The sequence below is a fragment of the Buteo buteo genome, chromosome 2 (assembly GCF_964188355.1).
Source record: "Buteo buteo chromosome 2, bButBut1.hap1.1, whole genome shotgun sequence".
NCBI lineage: Eukaryota > Metazoa > Chordata > Aves > Accipitriformes > Accipitridae > Buteo > Buteo buteo.
In genome coordinates, this window is record NC_134172.1 from 77,706,782 (window position 1) to 77,729,355 (window position 22,574).

Sequence of the window (22,574 nt, forward strand, 5' to 3'; positions counted from 1 at the left end):
TCAGACCAGACACCTGCATCGGTTGAGGGGCGAGAGCTGGGTAAGGACTGGGCCTTGGTGACACCCTGAATATGGGTGCCAAGCTCTCCTCCTTCCCCCGTATTTCCATCTCAGCCCTGCCTATGCCCATCCCCACCATCTGCTCTACGTGGGACTACACAAAACCCAGCAAAACCAGCCCCTCTCAATGACAGACACACACACAGAGCTCCACACTTTTGGGGTTGGTTGGTTTGTTTTGTTTTTTTTGTTTTTTTGTTTGGGGTTTTTTTTTCCACTGTGGATGTTGTACCAGTTTTATTGGTAAAATTAACATGAAGCCTCACAAACGCTGGAACATGCTTTTCCTTTTAAAGAATTTCCACTGGACCTTAATGGTGAGCATCCAGTCGTTGACATATAAACTCTTACAAGCTGATGTGCACACATGCGCCCGGGGGAGACGGTGGCAGCGTCCTGGTGTCAGGGATGGTTTCTGCGCGATGCACTGGGAGCCCACGATTCATTTGCCAGCCTTCTGGGCCTTCTGGGCAGACTTGGTGACTTTACCGGCCCCACCGCTTTTCTTCTCCACGTTCTTGATGACGCCCACAGCCACGGTCTGCCGCATGTCACGGACAGCGAAGCGGCCTGTGGGATGGAGAGCGGGGGGACGTGAGTGAAACGCCTTGCTTTCGCTAAGGATGAGCTCTTCTGGATGGGTGATGGTGGGATCTGCACCCACCACTCATGATGCCATGCGTTACCCCTGTCCTTGGAGCAGGTTCTTGCAGGAACCAGCCATGAGCCATCAGCCCTTGCTCTGAGCACCAAGCTAGCCCTGATGCTCCTCTCTGTTTAAATGACTATTTATTAAACTTAAATCACATCTGCTCTCTGCAAGCTCCCGGCATTGCCAAAGCTTCCAGATGTGCAACATCATCCAAGGAAAACACGGCACTTCCCTACTTTCAAAGGTGACCTCTGTTGAGCAAAATTCCCTCTTTCTTCTCCTGACCAGTTGTGTTTTAGGGCAGAGATGGGGAAGCTGAAAAATGTTTGTGTTCAGAAACTATCAGGGTTTAGTAACCTTGAAGGAAAGGTCCTGGTGGTCCCAGAGGAAGAACCCAGCCCTGTCTTTGGAAACCCAGCTCAGCAGAGAGCCCGTCCCACCACACCAGCCCTAACACAGTTCATGCATCAGTTTTGTAACCCCAGCACATGGGGGAGCAGCAAAACGTCCTCAGCTCCCTCCTCCCCAGTCTAACTGGTGGGGGATACTGGGAGAGGCTCAGCACATCTGGTGTGAGCTCTACACCCATAGAGCCTTCATGCTCCTCCACAGGAGACCTCCAAAGAGCTGTTCCCTTACCGAGGGGTGGGTACTGGGAGAAGCTCTCCACACACATCGGCTTGCCAGGGATCATCTCCACGATGGCCGCGTCGCCCGATTTCAGGGACTTGGGGTTGTCCTCCAGCTTCTTGCCTGAGCGCCGGTCGATCTTCTCCTTCAGCTCAGCAAACTTGCAGGCGATGTGTGCGGTGTGGCAGTCGATGACGGGCGAGTAGCCGGCGCTGATCTGGCCGGGGTGGTTCAGGATGATCACCTGGGGGACAGAGCGGTGTCAGGGCAAGGATGGGAGCCGGAGGATGGTGGCAGACCGTGCACGGTGGCACCACCAGCTCTGCTGACCTGAGATGTGAACTGCGCTGCCTCCTGCGGCGGGTCCGACTTGCTGTCCCCGCAGACGTTCCCGCGGCGGATGTCCTTGACGGAGACGTTCTTCACGTTGAAGCCAACGTTGTCCCCAGGCAGAGCCTCGCTCAGGGCCTCGTGATGCATCTCCACGGACTTCACCTCAGTGGTGATGTTCACGGGTGCAAAGGTGACCACCATGCCGGGCCGCAGGATGCCAGTCTCTACGCGGCCCACGGGGACTGTGCCGATCCCTGCGGAGACAAGGACAAAACAGAGCGAAACGTAACTTGCTTGGCATATCCCTGGACTAGAGCCTGGCTGCAGCAAAAGCAAGACATCTCCAGTGGTTTAACCAAAGACCATGTTTGCTTCTTGCCCAAACTCCCCCAGTTTTTAGCTGCAAGATCAATATTAGGCTCTTCAAAAATACTATGAGTCCATCCTTTCTACCCAATGTTTTGTAAAAAAGGAGCAACATCATAATCAGAAGGCCCTGAGCAATCCACGTGCCCCAAAAGTTCTTCCTTTGTAGCAGCTGTGACATCTCCTGCACGGAGGACTGGGCATATCATGGCGTGTGTGCAACAACACGCTCCACATCCCTGACGTCCACACCATCCACTTGGGAGGAGGACCAGCTGTGCCAGGGAACGAGGGTGGCTAATTAAATGAAGGGGACCTTTTACACCCTGTGTCATCAGGAAACTTTGGGAAAACTCACCTTTGGAGTCAGGTGAAGAATCATTAAGAGAAACAGCCTTGAAAATGGGGCTGGGGAGGTTGGCTGGACCCACCAGCTCATTCACATCTACCCTGCTGCCTCCACCCCCCAGCTTCCCACGGTGTCCCTGCTCTCTAAGGACCTACCTCATGGTAAAACCATATCTCTTTGCCCCAGCTGAGCTGGGGGAGGACACCGACCTGCTCACCACTTTCCTCTCCACTGCAAACAAAAGACTGCATTAAAAAGCCTCCTAAAACCCATGTGCAATCCCTGCCTGGTTTCTGCAGCACATGTGTCCTTGGAAAAGTGTGGAAAAGGGCTGGAAAAGGCTCTGCCTGCCTGATCCGGCAGCCGGGTGAGTCAGCAGGGCTTCCCACTGCTGCCAGCAGGTCAGAGAGCTCATGGGGTATTTATAGCTCAGAAAAGCATCCCCATCACTGCTCCAGAGGGAAAGGGAGACTCACCGGCCACTGCGTTCCCTACATGGCTGGCACCACGGTCCAGCTCAGCAGATGGAGGTGCCAGTGATGGACACCAGCATTTGGGAAGCACGGGCAGACCGTGGCCAAGCTGCCAAGCACCAGTGTCACCGGTGGCCCTCCCTGCTGGTCTTTTCCCTCGTCTGGGTCCCAGCACGTTTTTTGCTGCCTCCAACTTGCCTTGCCAGCCATGACCTCTGGGACACCCAAATTTGCAGCCATTCTGGCACTGCATGTTCCCTGGGGAGAGCTCACAAACCTGCTGCTCCTCTCCGGTCCCTGGGCACCTTTAGGCATGTCTACCTCCACCCCAGACAGCCCAGTCTCAGACGGGGTCTTTGCCCTGGAGCTACCACCCTTCTCCTCCACATTATCCTGAGTTTGAAGAATCCAGTCCCTCCAGTTTCCCAATACCTGGAAATGTCATTCCCAAATCTCCCATGGAACAAAGATTCCAGTTAAAGCAGAGGGAAGAGGGACAGTGGCAAGGCTTTTGCTCACCTCCAATCTTGTAGACGTCCTGGAGGGGCAGGCGCAGGGGTTTATCTGTGGGGCGGGTCGGGGGCAGGATGGTGTCCAGGGCCTCCAAGAGGGACACCCCACTGGCATTGCCTTCCTTGCGCTCCACCTTCCAGCCTTTGAACCAAGGCATCTGGAAACAGAGCAGCAACAAGATGCACTGAGTGTGCCTGTCCTCAGCACCCAGAAGCGATCCCAGAGAGACATCCCACCAGGACAATCTTCACGGAGTCGGTCCAGCCATGTCCTGGCTTTACCTGGGGGCTGGGGAGCTCTTTCCACTCCACCATCCCTGCAGGCTTATCTGCACCCCTTTGCTCAATCTCCCCCCTTCTCTTCTAGAAACGTGCAAAACATCCATTAACAGGAGAAAAAGGATGGAAGTGGTTAAATCCAGCAAACTCACAGCCCCCGTTTCCAACACCAACCCATGGGCGCTGCACCAGCTGCCTGGATCCTGCCCTCCAGCAATGATGCCTCCAGCACAGGGACCACAGGGTCTCCAGCCAAGTCCCAGCTACAAAACCCCCAAACTTCAGTCCTGGGGACCAAGTTTCTTCCAGGTGAGCCCCAGACATTCATTTCTCTCTGCTCACTCCTGTTATCACCCCTCCAGGAGTTGGATTTTAAACCCTTGGAAGGCTTGGAAGATCCTGGAAACGCAGTGCTTGCACTAGGGCTGCCGAGGGGCAGGATCATTTTTCACAGATGCTCTCTGCTCCTGCCCTAAATTGGACCCTTGAAGCTAAAATTGGCCAGAAAAGAGGCAGAGAGGTATGGAAATGTGCTCAACAGAGGCCATGGTTTGATGCAGGGAACCACAGTGCTGTCTTGGGGTGATGCTGCACATCTGGAAGCTGTAGTAACGCCTGGGGCTTGCCAGCAAGAATAATTCAGCCCTGGGTCTGAAACAACCCTGATACAACAGAGATCAGAGTCTGCAAGGTCATTCCCCCTTCCTCTGCACAGAAAGGTGTAGACAATATTTTCCCACTCAGATGTAAAATGCTGCCCGTGTGCCCCGGCTCCATCACACACATTATGGACGTCGTTTTTCCCTTAGGCACCAACACCAGTGGCACAGTGCAATGGGTATGGGGCTGGGGCTAGGGGCGAAATGGGACCCCCAAAGTGCCCCCAGTTTCACAGCCATCCCTGGAGGACACGGCTATGCCAAGGCAGGTTTCTTATCCTGCAATCTGCACTGCTTTCGGGAAGGAGCAAGGCAGGGAAGAGCCAGGTCCAGCCAAGGAATTCAGCCCGCATCGAACATATTCAGGTCAGCCTCCTTCGGAGGGTGACGTCTGACACCAATTGTCTTCCTTGGCGACAGTGGCAGGAGGACCCTGGGGACACTTTTGCAGAGGAATCCGTCCCAGGGCACTGCAGCTATTGCTACGCAGCCGGCCCCAGCACCAGGCTAACAGCTCGGCAAAATGATAAATCCATCCAGCCGGTGACGGAGCCGCATGTGATGCGCAGGATGACTCAGACCTTCCCTCCAGCCTGCTGTCGCACGGCCCAAAATGCCGGGCAGGTGCCTGTGTGAGCAGCTGCCCCGACGGCTGCCTGCCCACGGGCTCTGCTCTCGAGGGTGACGGCCACCCACGTGCCCGTGGGTCCCGTCCCTCTGCCCCTGCACGGCTTGGGGACATGGAGAAATGGCAACCTCTGCCCCGTGATGTGGGGCTGTCAGAGCCGTCCTTTTTCCTTTCGATGCTTTAGCCAGAAAACTTGACATCCCAAGAATCAGATAAAGATACAGTTTGACACCTTCTGGGAGCAAATCCACTCTGCAAGACCTCAGCATGGCCCTAGGGTGAGAAGCATCTGCAAAACCTGGTTTGTGCTGCCTCCTAGGGCCACGCAAGTAAAACGTCTCTTATGTATTCCCCAAATCTGCTTCCCAAAGAGCAATTCCTATTCCACCACTCCTACGGCAAAAGCAGGATCTGACCAAACCCCGCAGCCAGACAGGACAAACTGCAGGCTCAAGCCCCCATAAATAACAGCTGAGCCCCAACTATTTTGCACCCCAAGTGCATTTTACAGACCAGTCGCCTTTCTCTGATTTTTTACCCAGCCCGTGAGCATCCCAGCACGCCCACCCCACACACCCCAACGTTGAGCCTGCAGCCCCAGGCCACCACGCTCCCTCGCCCCACAGATTGGGTGCCTTTGGGTTGCAGCATCCCAAAGGGGTGAAAGTCTCCCAAACCACATCGAATGGCCCAGTTCTGTTGGCTGCAGCAAGAGAAAGCTGCCTTCACATAAAAAACCATTTGCCAAAAAGCTCTCAAATGTCAAATTTTGATGCAAGCGCAGCCCAGCCATCATTTTTTGCAGTTGGCCTTGGGCTGCTGTGCAACAGGGATGTGGGCTGGAGTCTCCCACGCAGAGCTGGCTCCAGCCTGACGTACCACCACACCTCCCCTCGCCTGGAGGTGACAGGAGCTGCAGGGACGTCACGGCTCTAATCCCCACTTTCTGATAAGTCCCCTGACAAACAGACAAGTCAGTTGACTGCCTTGTGCTTTAGAGAAAGCCTGCCAGAAATTGCGAGTGAAAAAAAAAAGAGCTTTTTCAGGCAAGGAACGAGATGAGACATATCTACACCAGCTTCCTGCTCGAGCTTTCCTAGACATGGTGCAATATGGGGAGGAGGACCCTGTTCCAAGCTGGTGTCCTGGCAAAGGCAGGATGGGGACCTCCTGGGGACCACAGCATGGGGAGGACCCTGCACCCTCTCCAGCAAAACTCACGCTGATCCAGATCTCTGGACAGGCTCTTTTCCCACTTCACCAGCTCAGGCAGCTTCTGGCAACCCACCCTGGAGCCAGCTGCCTCCTTACGGCAGAGAATTGAGTTATTTTGGCCCCTGCCTTCTCTTGGGCAGTGCATTACGTTGAGAACATGCTCTGAGACCCATCTGGAGGAAGGGGGCCAGGGAGCCCCGTCCTGCTCCGTGCCTCCCCTCTGCAGCCTATTAATAGGAGAATTGTTCGGGATCATCTTCCCAGCCCAGCAGCTGCTGACATTTGGAGCCTGTCTGATTTGAGGCACCCAGGAACTATGTGGCTGGGTTTGGCATGGCCGCAGCTGACCTTTATCCCAGCTCTGCTCCACAGGGGATAGGAATCTCGTAAGCACCCCAAAAATTCCTTCCTTCCAAGCCAGCCCCAACTGAGCTGCTTTTCCCGTGCAAGGCTGTGAGCTGCGTTTCATGATGGTGTGAGCTTGCATTGCAGCGCTCCTCTAGCTCAGGCTCGTGATCCTTGACCTCCCTCAGTCGCTGCTACGCTCACACGTTGTCTCTCTCGTCACAGAGCCCTGACCCGTAATCCACAGGTGAAGTCCTGAAGTCCCCTTAAGCGTCATATTTCCCATTGGTTTCACAAGAGATTGCTGGGGATTTCTGGTGTGAGCAACTTGCTCAAGGTCACCCAGAAGCCAGCAGGAGAGCAGGGACCTTTCTCTGGCCAGAACTTTCCAGCCCATCACTTCTTTAGAAGACTAAAGCTGGGGCAGCTTTTTCTCCAAAAAAATGTCAGAGGAACAACTGTTATTGGCAGCCTGTCTGCCAAGAAGCCCCCATCCTTCTTCAAGCTCTTCTTTCTCCCCTGCTGTCATATGAAATAAGGGCAAGGGCCTACCCAGAGCACCCTGCTTTTGTATCCCCACCATCCTCATCACCGATGGACAGAGGGAGGGCCTTGTAAAAATCAACAGCACAAGCAGCAGCCCCAAATGGATGCTCTAGGAAACCACGGGTTTTGGCATGGGAAACTTGGTACCTCCTCAAGAAAAAAGTCGCCTTAAGGAGTGACATCCCAGCACTGGAACCGGAGGTGCGGCCACCACAGTGGCATTCAGCACCAACGGGAAAGGGGACCTGATACCCAACACGCGGGAGCTGCGTGGTGGGAACCGTTCCAAGCCTGTGACCAGATCATGTTATTTCACTCAGAAAGCAACACCCTAAAAACATACATGATGTTCCCACTGAGAGTGACAATTTCTGCAGATGACTCTGACATCACCACGGGTCTGACGATATGAAACCTTCAAATTACACCCCACAAGCAAAGCCATATAGATCATGTCCTGAAGATGCTCATGTTTAGCCACTGGGGTGTCTGGCCACGGTACAGCAACCAGCGTGCCCATGAACAGTGCTCCCATTCATCCTGGCTCCGTGCAAGCAGAGCTACGTGACAAACACATCCATGCTGGCAACACGGGTCATTACGCACAACGGGTGCCTGAAATGTGCCCGTGGTTTTCAGAGCATGGAGGTCAGCTTCAGCCTGGATCAGGACAGCCGGGGTGGGGGGAAAAGTCTAACACAACGCACACTTACATTGGGAGAAGGCTCCAGCATGTTGTCTCCATGCCAGCCCGAGATGGGCACGAAGGGAACTGTGGCTGGGTTATAGCCGATCTTCTTGATGTAGGCGCTGACCTCCTTGACGATCTCATCGTAGCGTTTCTCGCTGTACGGGGGCTCTGTGGAATCCATCTTGTTGATGCCCACGATGAGCTGCTTCACCCCCAGGGTGTAAGCCAGCAGGGCGTGCTCACGAGTCTGCCCGTTCTTGGAGATGCCGGCTTCAAATTCACCGACACCGGCAGCAACGATCAGGACAGCGCAGTCAGCCTGGGAGGAGAGAGCTAATGAATTGCTTCTGTCCCCAGAGAGCACTGCTCCTGGTGACACCCCTGAGAGGTTTGAGTAAGTCCCACATGAACGCTACTCATGGTTTGGACAGACTCCCTGCCAGCTGCTACCCATAACCCTGCTGATCTACCTCAAACCTGACCTAACTGTGTTATTTCAGACTTGCCAACTGTGCGTGGTGTTGCAGTGTGGGCTGGAAACCAGGGTGGGTTCCTCCAGGTTGCATGACTAACCAGGACCTCTTCTTGATCATCCAGGGATGCACAGACAAGGCCTGATGTAAAACCCTACCGAAGTCTTGCAAATAATCTCCCTGGATGATGGATGAGACTACGGCCATGCAAACTGTGTTCCCTGGCTTACCTCTGTATCCAGAGCCTACAGCAGAAGCTGCATGGGTTTGACAAAAAGCCATGCCCAGCCCAACTGGAATTGTGATGAGAATCTCACTGGGCATGCAGCGAGGCTCATCCAGCACCCGTCAACCACAGCGAGATGCAGGAATGTTCTGCAGTGTGATGAGGGGAAAGCGCCCTACCCTGGAAGGGTAGACCATGGAGTTTGGCAATGTGATGTGGTTTATGGGACAAAGACAGCTGTTTTGAGAAAAAGGAAGGAGAAAAGACCCATGGAGTCTCCTTTAGCCAATAAAGGCTAAGGGATTGTTGGAAGTTTCTCGTATACCCCAGTTGGCTGAGACTAAAATAATGTGGGAGACACCCTCACACAAAGGCCTGTAGGTCATAGCATCCCACCTCCCAGAGAGGCCATATTCATCCCCACCTCCTCCAAGTAGGGGAAATGGGGTGGAGAAACCACCCCTCTGTGCCCAAGGAAGCCTTTTCTCCCAGACACCCAGGGAGGTAAAGGCCCACGGCGAACTGGGTCTCCTGGTGCTACTCAGCTTCTTGCGTGGACCCTGCTCAACGTCACTTGATGTCTGCTGTGCCAACTACTCACCTCCAGAAGGACTCCAACAGCACCTACGTGACCCTGGGCTCATCAGCAAGCCTCAGCCTCCCACCTCTGGCAGCTCCCCACTCCCTGGCCACCATTTCTCACCTGGGAGGTCCCGGTGATCATGTTCTTGATGAAGTCCCTGTGGCCAGGTGCGTCAATGATGGTGATGTAGTACTTGGTGGTCTCAAACTTCCACAGCGAGATGTCAATGGTGATGCCACGCTCGCGCTCGGCCTTCAGCTTGTCGAGCACCCAGGCGTATTTGAAGGACCCCTTCCCCATCTGGCCAACACAAAGGCAAGAGCTGGTGAGAAACCCAAGCCCATAGCACTGGTACCAGCAACCTACCCTCTAGGGCACATCCCAGGCTCACACAGGCAGAAGGTCACGTTACAAACACTGAAGGCAAAAATCCCTAAATTCAATGGCAGCCATGATCTATTCTAATAAATACAGGTGAAAGGAGATGTTGTTCTCAATGCGTTCCTCAAGAGGGTGGAGGAAGAGCTATGAAGTGAATTTGTGAGTGGGGCTGGATGGGCAGGAGCTGGAACCGGTGATCCACGAGGTCTCCTCCATGAAACGCCACAGTCCTGCACTGCTGCTGGGAAATCATGCTGCTACAGAACTACACAGCAATGGTGAAAATCTTCTTATTGTTGCATTTTAATCTGTTAACCAAACCTGTGAGACAGCTGGTTAGTGGGAAAGGGCATTGCTGCATGAGTGAGCCCATAACTGACAGGGGTGGAGGAGGGGAATGGGTTAAAAGAAAATTAAATGCGAGATGGTTGCTATGAGCAGAAAAGAAATGTGATTGATTTTTGCCACAGAGTGTGCGAATTCACACAAAAAGCTACTGCGAGCTGCAGCCAGACCAACTGTTGTTGCCAAATGGCCAAAATCTCAGCCAACATTGTAATGCATAAAATCATGCTGGGTGAGATTAGCTACAGTAAATCTCTCTGTCCTGTGATAAAGCACATTCCTTGGTAAAACCACAATGTCACTTCTGAACTGCTTTCTCCTTTGGGTCGGTGTCCTTTGACATCATGCCATCAGGGAGAGCCGGAATTCCCCCCTCCCAGCATGGAGGTGGTGCTCCCAGTCTGAGCTGGGATCCTGCCAACGTGGAGTTGGGGCAGGACAAGACCGGCCCTTGCTGACCACAGTGTGCCGGGGCAGTCTGGGGAGCCTGGCAAAAGCAAAGGGTTAATGGGCATCGATCATCTGCTCTTGGCCTCAGATGCAAGGGGTTTTTTAAGATGGAAAACGGAATTTAGGTCATTTGCGGATGATTTAATGGGCTCCTACCACTGTGCAAGGACAGATCTGAGATACCCCGCTCCCATCCATCCATCCTGGTGTTCTCTGCGACCGTGGTTTCTTCTAGAGTATCAATGCGTAAAATTCATCCTGGCCAATTATAAATCACTGGTCCAGAGGGATGCGCTTCCTGATGGCAGGCAGCAAACGCTTCAGTGACGATCCTCACCAAGAAGGCTAACAGAGCATCACATCTAAACCTGTCCTTGCCCACGCCGTGCCCAGGGGCTGGTCTGCCCCGACTCCCGCACTCCCAGCCAGCACAAGGAATTAACGGTGCCGGCCCATTTATGTAAGAGCTGAGCGCTGCGATGACTTTGCAGCTTGCTCTGGAGGATTATGGGCAAAATCCTAAAGCCAGGGGCAAGCCTCCCCCTCCTCGGAGGGGATACTGGGTTCAGAGGGTGATGCCCCATCCCTGCTGGGCAGCTGCGAGCTCTCGTACCTGCAGGGAGGGCAGTTGGGGGGTGTGTGGAAAAATCCAGAATCAAATCTCTGCTCCTAAGCATCCTCCTGGCATCAGGCTTAGTGAGGGGGCAGAGCGGGAGCTCGGAGGTTAACCCCTTCCAGCATGTGCATTGAACCCCTCTCTTGCCAGGGAAAAGGGGGGGGGGGGGATCGTTAGAGCGTGCTCATTTACTGCTGGAAACGGCGGAGATACACCGAGGAACGGTGCATTTTGTGCAATGCTTTAATAACGGGTAGTTGTCGAGCAGGAGCTCGATCAGCACACCCTGCAGCCTTTCACCCTTCGGCAGCCTATTCCTTCACTTCTGGATGGGGAAACTGAGGCACAGAGCAGACCCCTGGCTCTCCCGTGGGAGCTAAGTGGGAATCAGCACGTTATTGCAGGCAATGCACACAAAAAGCCGGTCATCTCATGTGAACCCCCCCCCGCCGAACTCGGTATCATACGTAACGTCAAGACAAATGAGATCCTTTATTTAGCAAACAGTTTCCCTCCTTTCACGGGGTATATTCAGTTACCCAGAGCTGTTGTTGAAAAAAACCAGGGTATTATCTAGCTTTGCACAATACCTTCCCTGTTCAGTGCCAGAAACAGCCTGATTTTCCTTGATCAAACCCCAGCGGAAGGACAGCTTTCTATTTGGAGACCACAAATACTGATTTTCTTTTTTTAAAAATAGAACAACTCTTCTTTCGGAGATACTGTTACCTCTGCCTCTGAGTGAAAAAGAAAAAAATAATCCTTTCTCTTTTCTCTTAAAAAAAATATCAGACCCTGGGGTTTTTTTGTTGGCTTTTTGGGTGCACACAGGCCTCCATTTCCTGCGAATGCCACCTAATGGAAGAAAACCCTTCCCCAGCCCTGCATCAGAAAATGGAGTCTGTAAGCTCAGTCAATAGGCTATTAATAGCAGCTTCCAGTCCCCGCGTATTCTGGCAAGTGAGTGAAAGTGTCTGTTCAATTAAAATAGCCGCAATCATATCTAGGATCACCTAATCAACGCCATATCCGATCTGTAGGTAAAGGGGGGAAATATATGGAGGGATATCAGCGACCATTTTAAAACAGGGGCGAGAGAGATCATTTTGTATGAAGGAAGAAGCTTTTCATTCAAAGGCTGGAAAAAAGGGCTGACAGTGAGGCAGGAAAATGGGTGGTTTAGCTGAGATGCTATCAGCAAATTCAAAGGGTTAAGACAGACAGACAGCAAAATGTCTAATCAAGAGTGGCAGCTCTGTAAACCTTTTTTTTTTTTTTTCATTGAAATATGGGATCTTGTCCAGAAAAAAATAAAAAAAGGAATCGAGGGATATCTGCATTAAAGATTCCTGGAACGATGACGACAAGCCATCTTCCGAGAGACCAGATCTGCCCTATCAATAACACAGCCAGGCTTTTCCTGGCTCACCCACCTCTCTAGAATTTACCATCATTAATTTCCGAGAGCTTCCAATTCACTTTTTTTTCTTCCTCTTTAATCTCTGTGTTTGCCACATCATAGATATTGGGTGGTGCTTTCCTGTGTGACAGCCTGCTGAATGCATGCACTATTAAATTGCTGTAAATGCCACCATTATAGGAGTTAAACAAAAGAATTTAACTTAAATGCTCACGCTTTGTGCCAGCTTTTCTGTATTAAAGGCTACCAATCGAGCTACACGTCAGACCACCCTCCTGAGAAAAATGGGAATGGGGTTTTTAACGAACTGGATCAAACGATTGGTCCAGCTGATGCTGCACCTTGTCCCCAGCAGGCACTGGAAGTAGATGCTTCAGAGTGAAATTCAGAGAGTCCTGCACTAGGCAATGAGGGATTCTCAGATTTTCCTCCTCAAGCACAATATTTAGAACAATTTCATGCCCTGAAGCACCACGGCTTGTGGCTCTTCCAGAATCCTGGTGATTCCCGCCGGTTCCCTAACCCGTCTCGCAGACCTCGCTGGTGCCCCTGCCCTCATTAACAGCCCGCAGCAGGGAGTCCCCCAGCTCCGCAGAAGAGGGTGGCGAGCGCCCAAATGGCCTATTTTCCCAAGGCCAGAGAAGTCAGGAAGACCCAGTGGCGCAGAGGGGAAAAAAATAGATGGGAACAAAGGGAGAAAGAGAAGGTACGAGAAGGGCAGCGCCGGGAAAAGGGGAATATTGCCCGTGGGATGCTTGTGGGCGTCAGTGCGGAGCATCCCTGCGGGTGGGAGTGTGGGGTGGGGGGGGCACGCTGAGGGACGGGCTCCTCACCTCGGCAGCCTCCTTCTCAAATTTCTCAATGGTCCTTTTGTCAATGCCCCCGCATTTGTAGATGAGGTGCCCGGTGGTGGTGGATTTCCCAGAGTCCACATGCCCAATGACGACGATGTTGATATGCGTCTTCTCCTTCCCCATGCTGGTGGGCTACGAGGGGCTGGCCGGGGCTGGCGGCGGCGGGGAGGGCTGCGGGAACGCGGCTGCGTTTTTGGGGAGGCTGCGGAGGGGGGGGAAGAGGCAGACGTGTCAAAAGAACCCCCCGTGACGGCAACCTCCCGGCCCATCGGGGAGGGCTCTCCTCCCCTCGCCCCACCTTCCCGCCGGACCACGCGCCCCATTCCCGGCCGGAGGTGCCCGGCCTCGTCTGGCAGCTCTGCCCGTGCTGGGATGGAGCCAGTCCGCCCCCGGTCGAGGCCAGCCGGGCTATTTCTGGCCGCCACATCCAGCCTCCGTGTTCTCCGCGAGATGCCACGTTTTTCAACGTCTCGCCCTCCACCGCCCTCCCGGAGACCCCCCAGTTCCCAGGGCTACGTCATCGGTGCCTCGAAGGTGCCCTTCCTCCCCAGAAAAACCTTCCTCCGACTCAAGGCTGCTACTTGCCGCCTTCTCGGTCTTTCCAAACCCCAGGGCATCTCCTCCATGTCGTGGGTGCCCTGGGAGGAGCCGTGGGTGCCCTCGCCACTCCCAAGCCGTGCAACGGTTCGGGTGACAACATGGTGTCCGCAAAATGGGACGCGCAAAAATAGCCTTCGCCCGCTCCCCGCCAAGCGGGGCTGCAAATAGCGGGGTTGCCGAAAGCTCAGCGGCACGGGCTGAGCTTGCGGCGGGACCGGGGCGGGGGGTTATTATATTTTGCTGCCGTGAATCTGGATGAAACGGAGGGAAGAGGCTAAAAACGCCAATCAATATATCGGGGGAGCTGTTCTGGCATCTCCCGAGCGTTACCATGGCTCTGCGGCTGCTACGCAAACCCGGCACAATTAGGAGCTTTAATTTGACGTCTAATAAAATCCAATTTTACGAATCTGCCCATAAAAGTAAAGCAGGTCAGGAGGAGTTTGCTGCTCTAACAGCGATGCAGTCGTGCGGGCGATAATATCCCCTGCGAGAAGCCTCCCTGGGCAGCAAAAGCCCTGGCTGTGCCCCCCCCCATTCCCTCCATTCCCTCCCCTGTCCTTGAAGAGCTCCAGCCTGGATCTGGCCATTTTGCAGCCCCCCCCCCGAGATGCCAGCTCCCCGGCAGCACCCAGCCCTGCCTGGGGGTCCCTCTCCCTCATACGCACCCCCAGCACCGAGGTTGGGCGATGCGGGGGGGGGGGGGGGGGGTCGCTTTAGGAACCGGGGGATTGATTTTCTTTTCTTTTTCTCCCCTCAAGGAGCTAAACGCTGCAGGGGGAGGGGGAAAGCGGGTTATTTCCCACCTGCGGGATGAAGGAACGGTCCAGCTCCATCCTCTCCCTCCCCACCCAGGGGTACCCCCCCACCCCAGTGACCAGCAGCACCCCATGCACTTTAAAGGGGGGGGGTGCTTGTATATGCACCGAACCCCCCCAACCCCTGGGACCAGGATATTCCCCTCCCTCCCCCCGAAAAGCCCGGTCCCCCCCTTTGCTGCGGATCGGGCCCCATCCCAGGGAGGTGGCGGGGGGGGGGGGGAGAAGACAGGGACCCCCGGAGCTCTTACCGGAGCGGCGGTCGGGGTGGCAGAGGCTGCCAGCTTGGGCTCCGGCGGCTTTATCTCCCCGGGAGGGGCCCACCTATTGACGGCGACAGCGCAATGCAGCGACCCCCCCGCACTACGGCAATGCGGTACCGGGCGGGGGAGGAGGAGGCGCGCCGGGGGGAGGAGGAGGAGGAGGAGGAGGAGGAGGAGGAGGGAGGGGGGTGGGGAGAAAGGGGGGACGGGGCTAGGAGGGAGGGAAGGTGGAGGGGTGGGAGAAATGGAGGGGGTGGGAGATGGAGGGCTGGGAAGGATGGGGGGGTGGTAAAAGGGATGGGAGGGAGAATGGAGGGCTGGGGGTAAATGGAGGGGTGGGAGAAATGGGGAGGAGGGGGAGGGCTGGGGGTAAATGGAGGGGTGGGAGAAATGGGGAGGAAGGGGAGGGATGGGGGTAAATGGAGGGGTGGGAGAAATGGGGAGGAGGGGGAGGGATGGGGGGTTGGGGGGGTGGGAGGTAGGGGTTGGAGGGGGGCAAGGATGGAAGGTAGAGGGGTGGGAGGGAGGTGGAAGGCTAAAGGATGGAGAGATGGGAGAGGTGGAAGATGAAGGCAGGGGAGGGAGGTGGAGGGCTGGCGGAGATGGGGAGGTTGGAGGCAGAGGGATGGGAGGAAGATGGAGGGGTAAGGGGAGATGGGAAGAAGGGCTTTTTGGAAGACAGGGGAAATGACGGCAGTGCTGGTCCAGGAGGAGTGGTGGAGATGGAGGCCAAGTGGGGCTTGGACCCCCTATGGCAGCCTGGGGGTGGAATCGGAAGGGGGCCCAGGGCCACCAAGTACCACAGCCCTCGCTCTGCCCCCAGTGGGGCCAGTGGTGCAGAAGGGCTGTTTTCCCACGCGTGCTGGGAGGAGAGGGGTCCCTGCACGGCACAGGGGGCAAACGCGTCCCTGGGCAGAGCCCCGCAGGCGCTGACCCACATTTCTGCCTCGGTGGAAATGCATTAGGCCAGGAGCAAACAGCAAAGCAAGGGACAAATGGAGCAAAACAGATTCCTGCACCTGCAACACGTATGTTGGCTGCTCGAGAATCTGTGGTTTATTAACGTCATCCCGTTTAATGGGAGATGGGGTTCAAGTCCCAGGGGAACAAGGAAACCGTATGTAATCTCCTTCGGTAATACCACGAAAATTTCTTTGCATAAAAAAAATGAATATGTAGTGGTCAGAATATTTATACCTGTGTCAGCTGTGCAATTACAAGGCTAATGCAAATTTTTCTGTGTCCCAAAGCCAAATATAGGTCAAAAGAAAGCTAATTTTGAATTAAGCTATGTAATAGTCCAGGCCAATTTTATGGCCTAGACCATCCTTCCAGTGAATTTAACAGCTAAATCAGGTACCCTTAGGTACTCTTATGAAGGTACTCTTACCTTCATAGACTAAGGGTTAAAAACTTACACATCATCTAGATTAAAATGTTACTAACCTCTCATTAATGCTTAAAGGGAGACTTTATTTTTTTATAAATGTTATAGTCCATTGGTATTTTCTTGGAAATATGATAGGAAAGATATCTGTTACTTTTATGCAGCATTCCTTGCGCAACATAAACACTGAGTGCCAGAAAAAATAAAAAGAAATTTCCAAGAGGAAGGCTCTAAGAGAGCATTTAAAGGCATTGACCCAGCCTTGGTTTGGGATAGGAGCAGCAGACTTACCCCAGGTCTGGATGTGCTGGGGATGGACACCAAGTGCGATAACACGTGGGAGGGATGGGTATATAAATACCTTATTCTTTCTATCCTTATTTTAGTGCTTTGCCAAGAAATAACCTCCCCTTTTTATACAAGGGCTGCAGGCAGCCTGGGAACTGCCTTCAGCCGGGCAGAGGCTGCATTTGCTAATGAAGACTTTAGTCTTTGTGGAGATGGAGTAAATCCCAGGTCCCTCTGCCACTTGGGCCAGGTGAGTGTGTGATGGAGCTCTCCTCTCTCCATTCCTTCTCCAGTAAAAAAGAATTTGAATTTTCACCCCTTTTCCCAGGCAGGGAAAAGAGAAACAGGCAGTGCACTGTACTTCTGCAACGAAACAGAGCCTGATGGCCCATCGGACTATAAATAGTATGGGACACGAGTAGGAGAGAGGGCTGTCAGACCTGGCTAATCCCGGCTCGGTTAAGCCACTTTACGCCCAGCCTCCGAGAAGCTTAAAGCCACAGCTATATGCCCAGGTCCGGCCGGTGCCCAGAGAAAAGGATTTCACCGAACACGTGTGGTCCCTGTGGACCATCAAGCTCGATTGTCACACCCAAGTGGAACCGTTTTCCCTCTTGGAAAATAGTGGCAATCTGTCCTTAAATGTTCAGCTATGTAAAATTGAAGAGACCTGAGCAGGCAAAATCCGAGGGCGGCTGAAGTTTAGCGCCTCGTCTCCATCCATCTGGCTTCAGATTCTGGTCCCAGCTGAAACAACTCCCGTTCATCCCATTTAGGCTTGATTCCCTCACCCCAAAAACCATCACCAAATGATTTGGGGTCACTCAAGAAAACAGACACCACCCCCCCAAAAGGAAGGGCAGGCTGCATACATGCATTATAAGGTACCTCTTACCCCTTTCATCATCACCTTGACCCCATCCAGTCTCATAGCCCCCAGGTTAGGATCTGATGCTTTAAGCTGTGCTAAAATTTCCATTTGCCCAGACATAATAATTGAGTTTGTTGGGTTTTTTTTTCCCAAAGAGGCCCTGCATAGTGTGACTGGGAGAGTGAATAATCCGCAGTGCCGGTAATTTGTATGTATCTGGGATGCGAACACCCCAGGCTGCCTGCCTGAATTTGCCTTCACGCTGGGGGTGTTTCTTCCCGTGAGTAACGCGTTCAGCTAACTGAGCACTTGTGGTTTTGTCGCTATAATATGCATCAGGTCTTCTTTGAAGGTGGGGGTTTGGGCAGAGCAGACAGCAGCCACGAGGGATGCCTGCCCTGATGTCGCTCCAGAAACCCTGCTCTCACCAGGGAAAAGTTGGGGCTGGACACAAGGAATGGCTATAAATTGCTATTTTCTTCCTTCTTCCCATGCAGAAAAATAGAGATATTTTCCCTGAAAGGAAGAAATGCCTTATACTGGCCTCAGGCAACAGCCATCGGAAAAGCAGATCAGAGGCGTGTAGGGCAGTGGTTGTCCTCTATAGGGCAGCTTTATGGAAGGGGTGAATGCTTCTTCCCATGGTCAGGCTTCCAGCTCCTTCCACACCAGTTTTGGAGGCTTTGCAGAGGCTTTGCACCCAGATGTTTCAGCATTTACCGTCTGCTGGAAGTGGACAAGCTTAAAACACCGAGACATTGGCCATCCTCTCCTCATCTATACAACACGCATCCCATGGCAATTCCCAGTGCCAGTGCTGGTGCATATAAAACAGGTGTTCCCAGTTCAATCAGGCCCCAGCTTAACTGGGGCTAAGATGGGGTGGGATTCCCCGCTGCATCTCCCAGAGGTTTCTAGAGCATGTTTACGTGGGGTTGGCTTTGAGGTCAACTTTTCCAGGCCCCCGTGTTGATGTGTCATGCCTCTCTCTGTGTGTTTGCCTGGCAGCACTCCTGGCCCAAGGCACCAAAACAGGAGAAGATTTCATGGAACTTTTAACGTGAGCAGGTTTTTCAGCTCATGCTCATGCTGTAGACCTGGAGAGGAGAGATGAAGACAGAAACGATGGGACAGAAAGGCAGGGGAAGGAGGAGGAGGGGAGTATTTTGAGGTCCTGCACTCAGCACATGCTGCTGATACCTTTAAATTGGAGCCAGGGGGTTAAAAATAAACTTCAGAAGCAATAACAAGATGCCCAAGCCCTCCAGCCACCCAGCCAGCTGGGGACGGTGTCTGGTGTCATCCCTGATGGGACAGCAGTCTACCTTGTGCAGGGCAGGCTGCACTCAAGGACCCACCATCGTGCTCGCACCGCTGGGACCTGCCCTCCGGGGTTTCGGTGTAGCCACAGCCATCGGGTGGTAGCAATGCTGAAGGGACAATGCTTAAGGACCTTTAAAACTGTCCTCATCCACCCTGGGCGTGGGTGGATGCTCTGCCAGAAACCTTTTTTCCACCAAGCAGCTGAGTTATGGGGTCGAGATGGGAAACTCCCTCCGCTCTAGGGCTGCCACCTCTCCGAGCCCAGCAGAACCTCAGGGATTATAAGACACCCTTGGGTGCACATCCCCTGGTCAAACAAAGCAGCTCCTCGCCAAAACTCAGATTTCCTCTGAAGATTTTAACTCCTGCACTGCTCTTCACCCTCCCCACTGTCACTTTAATATTGCTACTCTATTTCTTCCAGCTCTCCAAGATGCCACTGGCAGAGAAGAGGCTGTGCAAGGTAAAACTGCTCAACGTGAGCCGCTGTCCATCCGGAAAGCAGCCCGGAAGAACATTTCCACACTCTGAAATCTTTTTTAACACCAGGGGAGGAGAAAAACACCATTTTAAATGCATCCCTTCAGGGACACCCTGGCATTTCTGATGCCTGGATGTAGCATCTGCGGGGGCTGCAAGAAGCTGATCCTGTAAATCTCCCTGTGTGCCGAGGAGGGGACAGACCCTGATCTAGGTCAAGCCCAAGTGAGATAAGACATCTCTGCCCTGTGGTTTAATGCTGTTTGCAGGATGCTCGGTTGCTCCTGGACCACACTGATTTTACGGCAAGGGAGTCTGATGCTGTATCAAGCTACAACAGATTGATGTGTTTGTTTTGGCAGCAGTGCACATCTCCGAGTTAGGAAAAGCCTGCATTAATCCTGGGGATGGCTTTTCATATTAAAACACAGCCACTGAGCGAAAAGAGCCCTGGCTGCCCATATCTTCCGATCACTTTAGTGGAAGGGCTGTTAATGGAGATACCTGGCTAACAGCATAAGCTCTGGATGCATGCAGAGGGAGAAATAAGGATCAGGGAACTTAATGAGAAAATTTGTTGCTGAACCAACCCCCATCAAAGCCCACGGATTTATATTAGTGAGGAATTTGTTTGCATATGATGGGAGCGAAATTTCCCCCCAATCCCACAAAGGAGGTGCTGGTCTGAGAGTTTTCTGTAGGGAGAGGGATCCTGCTCAGCACCACTGCTGGTTCCTGCAAGATGATTTTCCAGTTTTTGCAGAGGAACAGATGGGCCAAAAGTCAGGAATTTGTGGGACCAAGTTCACCTAAAGCCTCTGGATTACAGCAAGCAGCAGTCCCCTGTCTTCACTGCTTTTTCCAAATCGGAGACATCCTTTTTGCATAGGCAAATCAGGCAGTTGTTGACTTTCTACCTAATTCTCTCCACAGTGTGTGTATTTGCAGATCAGACTCAGAATTTTAGGGGGGGCCCTGATGCCAATTCCCCGAGCCTTTGGGGAAATCAGCCCTGGATGATTGGGTCACTTCGTTGCATATATCTCAAAAGGGCAGAGCGTGATTTCCAGCTGACAGGTAAAATATACTGCTCGAGGCCATTCTCCCCTTGCATTTCCAGGACATCCCCTTTTCCAATTTAAACATGCGCAGGCAGGGGAAGATGCCCAGCCACAACACGACCATGGGTTTGGTTTCGCAGCCACCCTTGCTCTGACTTCTGTGAGGCTGCAAAAACCCTGGGCAGAGACGAGCGGATGGCCCTAATGCAGTGTCTGGGGTGAACATTTTGGCTGTTTTTTATCCATAGGTGGCAGCAGCTGCCTGCGCTGGGCAGATACTGTCCGAATCCCAAACCTGGCACTGAGTAATACAGCTGGGCAAAGGCAGCCCAGGAGGAGTAGGAAGGCAAAGCCTGAGCACAAGTCATGCCTGCTTCCCTTCTCAACAGAGGGAGAATTAAGCAAAACCCTCAGTGGTGCAGGATCAGGCCCTGTAGCACTGCAGAGAGCTCAAGTCTGCACGACTGCTGTGCCGGGAGCAAGCGCTGCCTTCTTACCCGGGAGGAAAATAGCTGCGTGCTCAGGCGCAAGGCGGTGGGCAAGAGGCTGCTGCGTGATTTTCTCACCATTGACCAAATTTCTGAGGCCACTGGGATGTCACAACCCCAGAGGGAATCTGGCAGCAGCATTAAACCTCATCGGCTGGGCATTGGGGTGCCCCATCGTCCCCAGCACTAGCGAACACCCATCTGTGATGTCCCGTGAGTGCTGGCGGAGTCCAGAGGCAGCAGCTCCTTCAGCTCCGCAGCCTTTGCTGCCTTCCAGATGTTTCTGCCCAGTACAAAACGTGACACGAAAGGCTATTTCCCAACGGCACACACAACCAGCAGGTAACAAAAGCCAGTTGCCAGCTGTAACATGGAGCCCAGGGAGCCAGATTGGGGGAAAAAAAAAAAAATAAAAGGAAAACACAGAAACCTTGCTCAAAAGCAAAGTATAAGGAGAGTTGCAGTCAACTCAGAGGCTCTAATTAGAGGAAAATCGAAGAGAAAAATCTTTTCAAATCTTGTCATCTGCTTGCTTTTAAAACTACTGATTCTTGATCAATACAAATGAAATGTATCTTCCTCTCCTCAACACACCCAGGACAGGCTTTGTCGTGGGAAACCAGACTGGATGCTCCATCAATCCCCCTGGCTGCGCTGTCCCACCGGCGCTGCTCCCGCTGCATCATTAAGGTGAAGCGGATTTGGCTTTGGGATGAAGAGCAGAGCAAGACAGGTTTTGCTGGAGACCGTCATTCATCCACGCAGGGAGATCGATCTCCCTTGAACCAGCGAAGCCCCGATTCATCCCCCATTGCTACGGGTGCAGCATCGTGGGCCCGGTGCTATCTGCTTAATGAGCTGATCCTTTAAAAAGCAGCCCCAAATGTGGGTGTAAGTGGTGTCACTGCACAAAGGGACTAGGAAGTGTTTGTTCATCTCTGCTCCATCATTAATTAAAGCAATTAGCCCACTCAGGCTCAGTGAGGTACAAAGGCACCCTGTACCTGCTGGGGAAAATATACTCCATTATAGGATATAATCTCTATATCGATATCCTCTTATTGCTCTGTACATTATTAGAGGGACAGGGGATGCAGGAATACATCTCTCAGGAAGGATTTGAGGAGGAACCTGAGAAATGACACCGGCTTCACTAAAACAAAAGGGACTTTTCAGGTCTGAAGCACCCCATTTTTAGCCTTCCTATCTTTCCCTTCGGGGCCAGAAAATTCTCCCAAGCCTGTGCCCTAGAGCTCTCTGTGCTTTGCAGCTGGTGGGGCTGGGAGCGAATGTTCCCGGCAGGGCTGGCCTGCGGGTCCCAGGGGCCCCGAAATCAAACCACTGATCAAACCTGACCATGAGGCACAAAAGCGAAGCCTAACGCTGGGCACGAAAACAACCCTGTGGCTGTTTAAACTGCCTGTTGGTATTTGTATATTCAAAGTCCATCACAGCTTTTAGCCAACTCCTGCCCTGGAAAGCACCGAGTCAGTATCATCAATGGGGAAACTGAGGCACGGCTGGAGGAACGTGGTCCTGAGCTGGATCACACATGCTCTTGTGTTGGTCCTTAAACCTCAGGGGGTAGACTTTGAAAATAAACAACTTATTTATAGCTCTGTGGTGCCAAGGCTTTCCCCGAAGCCGTCCCGGATGATTTCCTGGGATGATGTGATGGCCGGAGTATTGCCTTGTTGCGTGGGCGAGGTGGGGGGATCTGGGGACATGGGTCACACAGGGTGTCCCCATGCTGGGGTGGGGTGGGGGGGCTTGCCCCGCCGAAAAACACAGCCCCAAGGGCATCTCAGCACTTTTGCAGCCCCGTGAGCTGCGTGGGGAGATCGATGTCCTCCTGGAGCGAGCCAGCCCTGCCTCCCCTGGAGCTGGCTGCTCACCCCCGGTGCTTAAC

General features: G+C 53.3%; 1 protein-coding gene and 1 long non-coding RNA gene across 4 annotated transcripts; one reads left to right on the forward strand and one right to left on the reverse strand.

Annotated features, from left to right (window-relative positions):
- Positions 1–209: 209 nt before the first annotated feature.
- Positions 210–14,910, reverse strand: EEF1A2 (eukaryotic translation elongation factor 1 alpha 2). Its single transcript, XM_075020915.1, has 8 exons — positions 14,756–14,910; positions 13,066–13,288; positions 9,141–9,320; positions 7,761–8,057; positions 3,383–3,533; positions 1,673–1,929; positions 1,352–1,586; positions 210–630 (listed from the first exon to the last, which is right to left on the reverse strand). Exons 2-8 carry the CDS (start codon positions 13,207–13,209, stop codon positions 503–505), a joined length of 1,392 nt encoding a protein of 463 aa, XP_074877016.1. The 5' UTR covers positions 13,210–13,288; positions 14,756–14,910; the 3' UTR covers positions 210–502.
- Positions 14,911–15,404: 494 nt separating this feature from the next.
- On the forward strand, positions 15,405–22,246 carry LOC142028762 (uncharacterized). 3 transcript variants are annotated; one of them, XR_012649689.1, is made up of 3 exons: positions 15,405–16,692; positions 19,061–20,193; positions 21,264–22,246. It is a non-coding gene; the product is annotated as an uncharacterized LOC142028762 (long non-coding RNA). The 3 variants fall into 3 exon arrangements; XR_012649688.1 differs by lacking the exon at positions 21,264–22,246 and adding an exon at positions 20,426–21,058; XR_012649687.1 differs by lacking the exon at positions 21,264–22,246 and having other exon boundaries at positions 15,405–15,795; positions 16,541–16,692; positions 19,061–21,058.
- Positions 22,247–22,574: the final 328 nt, after the last annotated feature.